This window comes from Eleginops maclovinus, chromosome 2 (assembly GCF_036324505.1).
Source record: "Eleginops maclovinus isolate JMC-PN-2008 ecotype Puerto Natales chromosome 2, JC_Emac_rtc_rv5, whole genome shotgun sequence".
NCBI lineage: Eukaryota > Metazoa > Chordata > Actinopteri > Perciformes > Eleginopidae > Eleginops > Eleginops maclovinus.
Window position 1 is genome coordinate 2,766,529 of NC_086350.1, and position 14,716 is coordinate 2,781,244.

Here is a 14,716-nt window from a genome sequence, read left to right on the forward strand (position 1 = left end):
TCCTAAAAGACAGAAAATAAAAAGAAGTTGGCAAATGTTTATTTTGGAGAGGCTGGTTTGGTATTTTTTAGCTTAAAAAGTCATTTAAAAAACGATAAATCAATCATCCCAGCACATTTAAAGCTATGTGTGCGTCATTGGATCCGTATTAAAGTGATCTGAACTCGCTGTAGATGAGTTAATTACCTAAATAAGACTGCACTGCACTTCTAGCTTCACCATTTCTTGCATTTAATTAACACAAAAACAAACTGCTGTGATGAAAAAGTGTCCGCTGGCAGAGAGGAGCAGGGAGCTGATGAAGAGTGTCCGTTTGGAACGAGACACTTACTGTATTAAACCGAGTGCAATTTAGATTACGACCGTCTTTATGCTTCCTGCGGGACATCAGGGGAGACGTTTTTAAACACACAGCATGAAGAGGAAGTTTCTCCTCCTCCTCTCATTTCTTAAAGTAACCCTTGTATGCTTTACTTTACTGTGTTTTTTATAGGTTTGTGTGCATGTAAATGGTCAGCAGAGGCTAAAATCCCAGAGACCCTAAATGTAGTGACATCAAACATGTGCGCTCCTATTGGCTAGCATTGTACGTGATAAGCTAAGGGGGCGGGACATCTCTAAGCGGTTGACTCATCACAAACAGAGCCGGCCAGCTAACCAATCAGAGCAGACTGGGGTCTGGTTTCAGACAGAGGGTGAAAAGAGGTGCTGCAGCACAGGAAGTATGAGAGAAATAAAGAGCTTTCTGAACATTGAAGCATGGAGACTACATTCTGATGTGAATTTGTAGGAGCACTGTTTCTCATTCCCTCTGGTTTTTCTGTTACTGTCCCTTATTTCGGGGGATTTCCCAAACATTTCCATCTCGTTCTTATTCCTCTTTGCCGCTGCACTCTGAACCGAGCATCATCTCGAGCACCACTTTGTGTGAAGCACCCTCGAGCCCTTTCTTCCTCTTGTGCTCTAATGTTTGCTTGTGCATTTTCCCCCGGACATGAACGACTCCTCTGTTTTGACCCGACGATTTCTGTATCACAGCTGCGGATTGGCTGGCAGCCACCGACTTGTTTTTCACACAGTCATGAATGGCTTTAAAATAAGACACTCGAACACATGCTGCTCTTTTCTCCACCATGTCAAAGTTTGGAGGACCCTCTCTCTGCTGAAGGCCTTTCTGTGGCCCTCGTCTCTCGTCCTTCCTCGCAGCGTTTTGTCACTTGTCTTTTTCCTCCGTCTCGTCCCCATCTCTGCGGAGACCAACTCTCTCTTCCTGGCTCCGCTCCCTGAACCCTCTCACCCACTGAGAGACGCATGCCTGAAAAGGTTGATGCTAATAATACTGAGGTCCCTGTCAGAGCCCTCCACCACTGCTGCTCTTGTAAATACTATAGTATTACTGCAGCTCCGCTTGTAAACACTATACCCCCCACCCCCCCCTCTCAAAAGCAGTAGGCAAACGTCTTATTTAAACCTTTATTAACGGTTTGCTGGAGGTCTCTGCGGTTTGTTTTCAATCCCCTCACTTTAAGATCTGACCCCTAGTCGCCTCTCCGACTAACGAAAGGAATATCAGTCAAAGAAACGTAAAATATCTGTTAGCTTTGGTTTCATTTTGACTGCCAGGCTCTCCTGTCCTTTGAGTTCTTATACTGGAGACGTTTTTTCTCAACATTGGGGGAAAAAGACGGCTTATTCTCTCAAGAAGTTGGGTTTCATCCCACAAAGGAAATAGTAATCACAAATGTGTTGATTGTTTTTCCTTTTGAAAGTTGTTTCTGCTTCAAAGTGTAAAATAATGCCAACACTGAGGTTTGGTTTTCTGTTTGGTTTGTTGGTCCGTTCATTAGCAGGATTACAGAAAGCACTGCTGACCTGATTATAATAAAAATTGGTTTCAGGGTGTAGCATAGTCCAAGGATAACCCATTTAAAGTTTGGAATTAATCCCAATTAGGGCGTTTGCCCAAATGGATAAAAGAAACGGAGCAAACTTCCATAAAAAAAGTCATTTGATTTAGTTTAATTGGTTATTTGTTAAAGCTCCTGTAGATTAAAGATGATCCTACACACTTCGACACAATGATTGCAAGGAAAATATAAAGAGACTGAAATAGGATGTTTTCCTGTGAAGCTTCAGTATGGAAACACCAGTATCCCCCTACTCAACCTGCACTGGTCTGACCCCGCTGCAGCTTTTCCTCTAATGGCAGCCGATGGATCTGTGGGATCAATGCCGCCTGATGGGAGCTCAGTGTCGGACAGCTGATGAGATCCCAAAGGATTTCTCTCTGACCCCGCGCCGTAATAGGATAACCCGTGACCCTGAGCTCCAGGACCAGGAAATATTGACCAAACTTTCCATTGCTCCCAACAGGGAAGGGAAACATGCCAAGCTGAGTGATGGGAAAGGTTTACTTTATATCAGAATAGACTGGTTTAATACATTTATAACTGCAGTCTGTTTGGCTGACAATGACGGTAAAAGAAGACAGAAAGTAATGGCTGCACTGCTCTTATTCTGAAAAATATACAAAAATGAATTGCTGGAACGCTCTTATTTTGAAATACTAACCAAAAAGTATTTGCTGGACCACTCTTACTGTGAAAAATGAACAAAGACACAGATTTCTTTAGAGACACACACACACACACACACACACACACACACACACACACACACACACACACACACACACACACACACACACACACACACACACACACACACACACACACACACACACCTCCCCTCTGTGCAGTGTTTATATTGGCCTCCTCACGGAGAGCCGTCAACACGGAGAGCTGCTTCAGATTTTCTTAGGATTTACCATCAATCTTAAGTGCTCTTTGTGTGAGTGTTTCATTAGTGTGTGTGTGTGAGAGTGTGAGTGTGTGTGTGTTGTTTGACTCTCCGATCTCCATCTCCTTCTTTGGCGAAGCGTCTCTCACACCTTCCCTCCGTTCGCTCCTCTTTGTCTCTGCTGTCTCTCACACGCTGGGCTCTTAGTCTTCTCCTCGCCTCCACGTTCCTTAAATATCTCTCCACGTTATTATTACATATTTAAATATTCCTCTGAAGCTGCAGTAGCAACTCTGATGGTTTTCACTAACTTGTTATGAATGAAGTTATTTGGCTTTACGGAAACATTTGAACTTCTGCCTGCACCTCTTTTCACCCTCCGTCTGAAACCAGGTCAGCTGTCCTGCTCTGTTGTGATTGGTCAACTGCTTAGCCATCATGCTGCGTTCACATCCATTTGTTCAACTCTCCTTCTCTTGCTTCATCTGCTGAGTGTCGCTGTGTTTACATTCTCCTGGAAGTCACAGCTGGAAGATGGATGATAAACAGGAGAGGCTGCAGCTGTGCAGCGACATAGTTTCTGTCGTGGTGGCAGCGTGCAGTCAGTAATATCTGGCCTGTAAACGGACACTAGAAGGTTAATGGACTTGTGGATTTTGCTATATTCTTTAACCTGTATCTGGAAAATGTTCATTAGCAGACTTGAATATGTACAAGGTCAATTCATGGTAATACGTAAGCTAACATGGACTGTGTGTGTGTGTGTGGGTGTGGGTGTGTGTGTGTGTGTGTGCTGTATGTTGTCAGTCGCTGTGTTTTGAGTGTTAATTGCAAGCAGAGGGTTTTGATATTTTCCATTTTGTTCAAGTTTAATCATGTAAATGCATCAGTCATTAGAGACCCAGCCGACAACACCAAGCTACGCTGCAGTCATGTGCTTTCTATTCGGTATTTCCTGAACAAAACAAGATAGTTTTTAAAATGTTGTGTGCCTTAATGTCAGAGTGTGTAACATCTAGGTAAATGATCGATTTGTTTCAGGGTTAAGCAAGTGCTCTGTTGAGGAGTATAATGGAAACTAAAATACCGGGTCGGTGTGTCGTACCGTTTCAACATTTTCTCCTGATTTAACACCGACCTCGGCCTGTGTGTGTGTGTGTGCGTGTGTAACCTGAGATATGTGTGTGTGCAGCGCTGAGAGGCGGTGGAGTCAGGCAGGCGGGCTCCCAGCGGTCAGTGGTGGGGCGTTCAGGGTCCACTGACTGATGGGAAAGAATCAAAATTCAATATTTTTGTTGTCAAATCAAATGCACATTAGCTACAACAAGGTTTTTGAAAGGAACAGGTTTAAGTTCCAGGCAATGCAACATTCACAATACCTTTATATATTTAAAAGAAATACAAATAATGAAACTATATCTGTATATCATTCCTCATTGAATCGTGTTTGTCTTCATTGTTAGTGAGTGATTTTTTTCCTCCTTCTCTTTTAAAGAGCCCTGGAGGGTTGAAACAAACCCTGTATTTCATCAGAAAATGCAAATCCAACATTTTAACACCATTTTATAGATGTGAAAACATGTTTTATATTACAATCTTTACATAACCTCAGATCCAGATAATATTGGGACTCTTGCTGTGTGTCCAAATGTACTTTGAAGTAAACGTAACGTATCAAAGCACATTTAAAAACAGATTTCACTTCTGTTTCTGATGCAATACTTTACATTGCGTATGAAGTAGAGCATGCATCTTGATATTTAAAACTTTTAAGATGTTTATAGGTATTTATTTTGTATAATATTGTTGGTGTTTTCTGCGGTTTTTGGTATGTTTTGTTGTATATCTTTTAATTGCTGTAAATAAAATGTGATTAACTCAAATACGGTCTCACATGAGTAAAGAATTGCAGTTTTTTATCTATATATTTAAACTAAAATGTTCTCCTCCTCTTTCTCTCCTCCAGGCTCAGAGGAAGGAGGTGTTCCTGCAGGAGCGGTACGGTCACTACAGCCTGACGGACCCCTTCCTGGCCCTGCAGAGGGACTTTGAGAGCGGGGTCCCCGGCGGAGACAAGGAGCGGCGGCCCCTGGGCTCCAGCCCCATCTCTGTCCTGGAGGCCGTCATGGCGCACTGCAGGAAGATGCAGGAGCGCATGTCCGCACAGCTGGCCGCCGCCGAGAGCCGCCAGAAGAGGGTAAGAGAGGAGGAGGAGGAGGAGGCGGAGGAGGAGGACGACAATGTTAAAATATAAAATAAAGGACAGTCAGTAAAAGTCCCTTGGATGCATCAAACTTTAACTCAAATAGCCGACCTCTGTGTCGCCATGAAACTCATATCCTATAGGTGTGGTGTTTCATCAGATGCCTTAAAGTTATCGTGCTCCTTTTTATCAATCAGATTTCACATGGACCAGAAAGAGCAAAAGTTAAAAACTAAATTGCTTATTTTTTCTGCCGTGAAGAGCCAGAGCTCAGACTCTCTCCCCTCCTGTCTCTCTGCAGACTAGATATGCATCGCTTCTCTTGCTTACTTGTCTTCTCTATGTCCTCATAAGCCTGATGCGTTCGGCTTTCTGAGATGCTAGACTGAAGACTTCAAAGAAACTGTGTGTTAAACTTTTGTAGGGTTCTTTTTTCTCCCGCTCTGTTTCCAGATTGTGTCAGTGAGAGTCAACAGACATGAAAAATGAGAGTTTGTCACATGAGTAAATGTACATGGCATTTAAAAAACAAAGCATCCAGTGAGGGGGAAACAGAAGGAGATTGAATGTCTTTTGAAACGTACAGGAGATAAATGTATTGAGGCGCATAAAGAAGCAGATGTTCTCCGACAGTCTCCAAACTCATCCATAATTTGCTGTCATCATTACTCCCTTATTGGCTCGTTTAGATCACACATTAATCTCTGAGTGCAGGGGAGGCGGTGGGAGCTCAGCATCACTTTATAAAGGCTTTATGTTACAGAGGGAAGATTTAACTGCTGCTGGTGAGAGAGGAACGTCACTGAAACAGGGTCAGAATAAAAATACGACTTCATGAATAAAATAAATTTACAAATAATAAAAGTACATCATATATCATTTTTGATATTGTAAAAAAAATTCTAAACTAAGATTTAAATAAATACTGGAAGAATAGAATAAAAAACATAAAGTAAGAAAATGCAATAAATAGAATAAAATAAAACATATTTAAATAAATATAAGAAATGAAAGACAAAATGTGCAGTGAAATATAATATTCATTTGAATATCTAGAAATATTTGTATAAACATGAGAAGCTTAAGTAAGAAAGTGCAAACAATAAAGTAAAATAAGAATATTTCTATAAACATAAGAGGTCGAAATAAGTAAAAATATCCAAATAAAATAAAACAAATAAGGATATTTATTTAAACATAAGAATTAAAAAATGTGCAACGAAAGATGAAAAGGGTATTTATGCAAACACAAGAGGTTGAAGTAACAGTCTGCATATTCTACTACATTATATTAGATGTTTATTACAATATACTTAAAAATGACTTGTAATAATATGAATGCATCTCCTGTAGAATATACAAATGTGAATACTAACTGAAAATGGAACTTTTATTCTACATTTTTCTGAGATTTCTCACTTATTATTGAACCAAAAGATTAAACAGCCATCTTAAGAAGGGCGTGTGTGTATGGGTGGGTGTGTGGTGCAGTTTTGGGGGTTTAAATCACTGTGATTGATCTGATACAGAAGCTCCAGTTAATTTTCTGTCTGCTGATGGATGAGGAGCATCTTGCAGGTGTTGCATCAGCCTCAGACGGAGCTCAGAGGAAAAACAAGGCATCTTTATTCGTGTAGTTCAAATTGCTTCTCATGAGGGAATCGTTGCATCACAGGGACATTTAAAAAACACCATGAAGAAAAGCTTAAAAAAGTTATTAAACCACACATAATATCTTCTCTCTCTGCCTTTGTAGCAGCCGCACAGAGCCATGACATTTATCTAAGCCGTGGGATCTAATTTAATCCGGTCCTCCGACGGGTTTCTCCTCAAAGATTGATTTTAGTTCACACTGTAATGAGTGGGAACACTTTTATTCTCATTGGATTTCAAACAAAAGCAAGTAAGAGAGAACGTCTGTGAAAGAAGCATATTGAAAAGCTTGTTTCTCATTTTTCTTTTTTGATTTGAAAGCATAAAAGTGCTGTTCAAGTAGCTGTGCAGTTTGGATGATGGGAGAACCTGATTCACATGTGTGTTGTCAAGGTTATTGAGTGCCAACAATACATATATTTGCATTAAAAAAAACACATTTCTGCCGAGTTGTTAAACTAATGACAGTCACAACTTCCTAATTTTGATCGCGGCCTTGGGATCGTTCATACTAGGGTTGCAGAATTTGGAAAAATAACTAATTGCGATTATTTTTGATCTTATTTTTGTTTTATTGTTATTATTTTATAATGATTTTTATTATTTATTACTTAAATATTTACTAGTATTATTATTTTGTTTTATTGTAATAATTTTATCATTTTTAATATTATTTTTCTTAAATATTTACTATCATTATTATAATCATTATTATTATTAATGATAATGATTATACTAGTATTATTATTATTAATATTATTATTTTATAAAAACTTATTTTTTCACTTTTATTATTATAATGATGTTTTTAATTATTATTTTAGTTATTCTTCTTTTAATTATAATTATTATGTCATACCCTCATTTCTACACTGTCCTTTAATCCTAAAAATATAGGCAAAAACGTCCCAGATTTCTTTTCCAAAATCTTGCTGTTTAAGTTGCCTCTCTTTCTCCATCATAACGTCAAACATCAGAAATAAAACTACGTGAGAAGACTCTGTCCTTCAGAGTTTTCCCTTCCTTTGACCCTGAAATGTGTGTAAAAGTAGAGCCAGTACCCACAAACCGCAGCTTCCCCTCTTCACCACAGCTGTACCTCCCTGGTAAACAGCAGGAAAAAAATGGGTTTGTTGGAAGCCATGATGCAACAACAAACCAATGCATATGCTGCGTGCCCTCAGAGGGGTCTCCGGGTTGCCGGGTAAGGTGAATTCACCCGGATTATCCGTGCTATCTTTATCCCCTCCATCCGTTTGCTGTCTCGCTCCTCGTTTCCCCGTGAGTAAGCTGTTGAATTATCCATGAGGTGACTGGCAGGCAGTTATACGTAACACAAGCTCAATGGGCTTATGGGCATAATGAAGACACCCCCACTCCTCTGCTCCTCCATGAATCAGTCATGAAGGTGGAGGAGCACCCCCCCCCCAACACACACACTGTATTTGTGAGTTTTTTGGGGGTAAACACACTGCCTAATTGTTTTGAGGCTGTATTTGGAAGTAAGGTCACGACCGCCGCTGCTGAAATTGCTTTTTCTTAAAATAATCCCGAGGCTTCCTCCTTCTCTCGTCCCTGTTATGTAACTTTTGGGCTATTTCCTGTTCCTTTTAGTATATGCACGTTTAAATCTATATTGAAATCTCAAACCTTATAAATATCTCTCTAATACAATGTGTTGCTAAGAAATGTGTACATCAAAATCCCTCCTCTCTAGATAAAGAAGCTTACTGCTGCAAGGGGAGTTCGGTCGTATTTCAACGGGAAGGTTGTCGGATCGATCCCAGCCCGTGCAGTCAACATGTGGATGTATTTTTGGGGAAGTTACTGAACCCTGAGTGTGTGTGAGTGTTAGCTTCCCTAGAGCAAGTGGTACTGCTCTGTATGAATAAAGGGTGAATGGGTGAATGACTAGTAGTATGTAAAGCGCTTTGAGGGGTCCAGAACGCATGGGTCCTCCCCCTGCTTGAAATGCTTCCATTGGAGGATGCCCCTTAGTGATAGGCTAAGGGGCAGGACATCTCTAAGGGGTTGACCAGTCACAACAGAGCCGGCCAGCTAACCAATCAGAGCAGACTGGGCTCTGGTTTCTGACAGAGGGAGACACAGTAGAGACACTAAATACAAATATATAAAACCTCAAATCGAGCAGAATATGTCGTCTTTAATCCTGCCCCGTGCTCCAGAGGCATTAGGCTGATTTACAACACACATAATCCTCACCCAATTAGCAGCTAGTCGTAGCACCTCCTTTTGAGTAGTGACTGGCGCTCCCCTCGCTCCTCCTCAGCCTCAGCTGATGATACGAACTCCCTGATGGTTTTCTGGATGTGGAAGAGCGGAGGGGGTCTCGTTTGGGTTACAGGGGTGTCGACTCCTTTGTTGGAGGCTTGTTAGAGCAATGGGGTCTGGCGCAAGGGTGCAGAGCCTCCGCTAAGCCTCGTTACCCTCTGTGAAGCCGGCTCCGAGCTAACAATAGCAGCGGCGCTCCAGATATAGAGAGCTTTGACAAGTCATCGAAATTCAACCATTTACAGAGACACCACGTCTCTGAATATATAAATGAAACCCTGAGCCTCCCCGCGGTTTAATAGAGTGTGGAAATGTCTATTTATTTTTCTCTTTTAATCAAGCTGTTTTGTTTGGCTCATTTGAGGCTCTTCTTGAGGAAATCGTTTCCAGCTAATCTTATCTTTGTGACAAACAAATGGCTTCATGATGATGAGTTCGGTGGTTGCAGTTCTGCAGAGTGCAAGGGGTTGCATTTATCTAATACTCCATTAAAGTATATAGTCTGAAAGTGTCTGTGTTATTCAAGTGATGTGTTGCCCACCTGGACACTTTCAATTAACCCTTTAAATTCCCTGACTGATGGTATTTCCCGCACATACACAAGGAATTGTTTAGCTGCATGTGATTACTCTCCAGGCGTTAGGGCTAGCATGTGACGTTGTGTTTCATCTGTTTACATTCTTATACTTACATGATACCCAAAGCATCAAAAAGTATGCATGCAATTAACCCTCAAACAACAGTGACTATCAAATGAACAAGTCGTTATTTAGCTACAGGTGGTTACAAAACAGATCATGTTAGCTAGCATGTGTTGCACTGTTTCACACAACACTCGTCATTTAACTGCAATATAATAACTATCATATCCGCATCTCTGCTAGTGTGTCACACTTACACTTCCTTTAAACATGTGTGTCACTACTTTGATGCATCCTTACACTTTAGCTCACCTGTAAACACAGAAACACATCACTGCAACACGGCTGCATACTGTCAGCTAGGTCTAATATGTGATGCATCTGTACAGACATCTGTTTACACTCGTATACTTGCATGAAACATCAAATATCCAAAAGTCTGCTTGCAAATAACCCTCAAAAAACAGTGACTCACACATACACAAGTCTTATTTAGCTACAGGTCGTTACAAAACAAGTCCATTTTAGCTAGCATGTCATGCACTGGTTCAGACAACACTCCTCATTTAATTGCCTTACACTTACATATTCATTATAGATCTGTGTCACTACTTTTATATATCTTTTCACCACTTTAGCTCACCTGAAAATACAGAAACACATTACTCCTTGTACCCATACCTTAATCTACGTGCTTGTACAAAATATCACAGTTCCCATGTCTGTTAAACGGCCCAATGTTACTGAGGCTCCCACAGGATGAAGCCTCACATTGGCAGTGTGTCACCGATGCAGTGAGACAGGTGGTGTGATACACGAGGAATGTGTGTGTGAGAGATGTTCAGATGTTTGACATGCATGTGACGCTCATGGAGCACGTACTGTGTGTGTGTGTGTGTGTGTGTGTGTGTGTGTGTGTGTGTGTGTGTGTGTGTGTGTGTGTGTGTGTGTGTGTGTGTGTGTGTGTGTGTGTGTGTGTGTGTGTGTGTGTGTGTGTGTGTGTGTGTGTGTGTGTGTGTGTGTGTGTGTGTGTGTGTGTGTGTGTGTGTGTGTGTGTGTGTGTCTGTGTGTGTGTGCTGATGGACAATTGAGAGATGATCCGTGTTAAAAGGTATCCCTGGTGATGTCAGCCCGTCACATGTGCATCACTTCCATTTGGTAATTCTAACTGAAGACACCTGATGACTTATTCATGCACTCTTTTATCTGCTCACATGCAACAGAGAGGCTACAGCTGCGGCTAACAATCATGGTTGTCATCAACTAATGACTAAAAACCTGTTTAAATTAGCGCTGTTAAGATGAATCCATTTGTCAATTATTCAACTCTTAAATCAATTAAATTTGAGTCATTTTTATTCAATGTATATTTTGATTTCAGCTTCTTGATTGTGAATATTTTCTGGTTTTATTTATGTCCTAAATTGAATATCTTTGTCTTGTTTGAACAGAAGAAAAACATTGAAGATGTCATTAAGGAAACACTGATTGACATGTTTTCAAACCCTTTTTATTGGACATTTTATCGACAGATCAACTAATATAATAGTCCCCTGACTTTGTGTGTATGTCTTCCTCCAGCTGGAGATGGAGAAGTTGCAGCTGCAGAGTCTGGAGCAGGATCACCGTAAGCTGACGGCGCAGCTGAAGGACGAGCGTGAGAAGAACAAGCACATCGTCATGATGTTGGTGCGCGAGTGCAAGCAGCTGGCCACGCGGGTGGTGGAGGAGTCGCAGCGCTTCGACGAGCTGCAGGCGCGGCTGGACGAGGAGAGCCGTGCCTCTGTCCGGCTGCAGGAGGAGCTCTCCTCCGAGCGGCAACGCAGCCAACAGATGGAGGCCAAGATGGAGAAGCAGCTGTCAGAGTTTGACACGGAGCGGGAACAGCTGAGGGCCAGGTTGGGCCGCGAGGAGACGGAGAGCCAGAGTCTACGGCAGCAGGTGGAGCAGCTCAGAACTGAACCGGAAGACGTGAAGGACGCTGCAGAACCTGCTGCCACTGCAGAACCTGCTGCCCCAACCAGCACACCCCCCAAACCCAAAGCTGTGACGTCTGTTTCCGTAGCCACTGAGCCCATCAGCTCTCGAACAGCATCTTGTCAAACTGACCTGCCTCCGCCTGAGGTAGACAGTCCCATCACAAAGAAGAGCCCCCTCACTATACCCGTCAAACCGACCCCCGCCAACTACGTGGGGCTGAGTCTGCCGAAGACCAGCGGTCGGGGGATCGTCCACAGCAGTTCGGGAGGACTCGCACAGACGGAGAACGGCTCCGAGGGCCAACCCGCCCACGGCGTCCCAACCGGGGTCAGCCCCCGCGTCCAGGCAGCCCGCTACAAGTTCCAGGAACAGGACCAAAACGGCACATCGTCCCAGAGTCCTCCGGCCCGGGACCTGTCCCCCACCAACCGAGACAACTTCGCAGCCAAGCAGCAAGCCCGGCACACCGTCACACAGGTCCTGTCGCGCTTCACCAGCCCCCCCACGGGAGGACCCATGCGTCCGGGCCTGCCCCACTCTGCCTCAGAGGGAGGCCCTTTCCCCGGCCGCCTGAGCCACCCCATCGGCATCAAGTCGCCCACGGTGGCCAGGATCGACCGGGGAAACCCTCCTCCCATCCCTCCCAAAAAGCCAGGGCTTTCCCAGACCCCCTCTCCCCCTCACCCCTCCATGAAGGGGGGGGTGGGGGACAGCGGCCGCTCCTCTGGGGTAAAACCGGCCACGCCCCAGCTGCCGCCAAAACCTGCCCTGGACCTCGTCCCAGCCCTGACGGCCTCTCAGGTGGGTGCCTGCTCCCCGGGGGGCGTCCGGACCCCTGCAGCAGCATGTGCAGAGTGCCCCCCCGTCATCAGCCCTGCCTCCACTGTCAGTAGCCCCTCCTCCATAAACCCCCCCTCCACCTCCTCCTCCTCCATTAGTGCTTCATCCTCCCGTAGCCCCCGAGCCTCAGCAGGCAGCCCCCTGGCAACAGCATCAGGTAAAGGGGCTCCTCCATGCTCCACCTCCCTCCAGATCTCCCCCCTGCCTCTTCTCTTTAACTGTCTTTATACCTAGCATAGCATAGCATAGCATAGCCTATAGTAGCATAGCATTACATATAATAGCAAAGAATAGCATAGCATAGCATAGCAATCAGGTCACAGGATAGCACATGGGTCTTTGGTTTCCCCCTGTCCTGATTTCAGATATATTTCCCAGCAGTAACCCCTGTCCTCTCTGAAGCTGATGCCAGAGGCTGCTCTCTCTTCCCCCCCTTCCCTTTTCCATCCTCCAGCAGCATGACAACTCATCCACTTCCTGCTCTCTTCCTGTCTCTGCTTCCATTAACTCATCACACCTACATCCCATGTCAGTGACTTAATCATTTAATATAAATGTATGCATTTATATTTACCTTGTCATGTGCGTTTGGTGCTATGCGTCGTTGTGTTATTTTTATTACAACTTGGGTCTTATTTATAACCATACTAATTTGCGTATAGTTTTCCAGGAACAAAGGAAAACAAAGCTATATTAAATCTGCAGGAGAATAATTACTACAGAATTACTTCTTGGTTTTGCACACGATTGAACCGAGATGACATGTTAGTTTTACTCTCAAATCAGCTGCATCACAGAATTTGGCTTAGCTCTCGGCCTGATTGACTCTGCTCATGTGTCTGGTCCAGTCTTCTGCTCGTTGTTGTCGTGTGTTTGCAGTCACCATATAAGAAATGAGGACAAACCTAAGAACACGAGACCTAGGTTGTGATAAACTGGAACCACCCTAAAATTGAACCTGTGAATTGTGAAAAGTACATTAAAGTCCTGGTCTTTTGCATGCAGATATTATACCTAATTCAAACGTATCAAGCTGATCTATCTAGTTACTCAAACATGTGTTTTGTAGGTAAAATACAGCCTATAATGACACCGTAAACAAAACCTTTAGAATATCCATCTAATCCATAACAATTTTAAACAAATATTTTAGTTTTATCAGGTTTTTGTAAGCCTAAAAAAAAGTCCTCATATCCGCTGATGTAATGCCCTCCAAATATCTGGTAATTAAAAGTTAAATGAAAGCCACAAAATATTGATATCTTTGTTACACCAGGGTGACCAACCTTTCACGGTTTATTGCATTTAATTACACTTACACATCTTATAAAGGAAGGTCCTCAATCTCACCTGTCATCAGACACATTTAGCCTTTTTATTCGCCACCACCACCACCACCTGCTGACACACAGGAAGAGCTTCTATAACAGCTTCCTTTACCTATATGTCCTTAAGGATCTCTGCTGCACTTTACCTATTAATTAAAGTCTCTTTTTAACTCTCCATTCAGTCTGGGAGACACATTTCTGCACTCAAATTCTCCATTCTGCCTTCTTTTTCTTAACTATTTTAACCCTCCCAGGTCAGAACAGCGGTATGAACCGTAGTTAAAGCTAGCATCTGAAGCCTTTAGCAGGTTTACTATGTAGTTAGTTTAGTTATCAGGTCTTTTTCTGTTCCCATTTTCATCTGTTTGTTCTGCTAAATCATTTAATAACGCTGTAATGCACAGTAAGTAGTGTGTGTGAATTTTTCTATTTGTCCACTGTGTGAATGATTGTAGTGAAAGCTGAATGCTATCCATCATCTCGCTGTTAATCGGACTCTTTTGTCCAGGCTGCAGCACGCGTCACAAGTTAATTAAATTACCAACATTTTATCACAAGGTTTCTGCGTCATGACAAATGCCTGGAATTGCTTTAGATAATTATTATAAATATGATCTATTACCACCGTAAACAATGTATTTGACGAATATTAAATCATCTCAAAATCTTGTTTTACATCCTGCGTATAATTGGCATGGTTTTTCCCTGGTTTAGCACTTCAAATTGTTCCTTTACATATATACTTATGTTCATTATTCATTTAAACCAGTTTAAAGTCCAAGGAAGATATTAACTGATTCTTTAAACGCTTGTGTTGTGTAGCATGACTCTTGATAAACCATTTGATTCTTTATTTTTTATTCTAATGGTGATCCCAAATAGTCGTAAGATCCTAAATATCTCAGGATGAATTTTACCAACATGTTTATATAATAAAGAACAAGATGCATGAAACATTTTTGTAAAATATTCTGATAATA

At 42.5% G+C, this 14,716-nt stretch overlaps 1 protein-coding gene across 1 annotated transcript in view; it reads left to right on the forward strand.

Annotated features, from left to right (window-relative positions):
• Positions 1 to 14,716, forward strand: part of cttnbp2 (cortactin binding protein 2) — an 80,867-nt gene that overhangs the window by 40,571 nt on the left and 25,580 nt on the right. Inside the window, 2 exon segments of the mRNA XM_063877110.1 lie at positions 4,766 to 4,996; positions 11,170 to 12,565. Of these exon segments, the coding sequence (XP_063733180.1) occupies positions 4,766 to 4,996; positions 11,170 to 12,565 (1,627 nt within the window).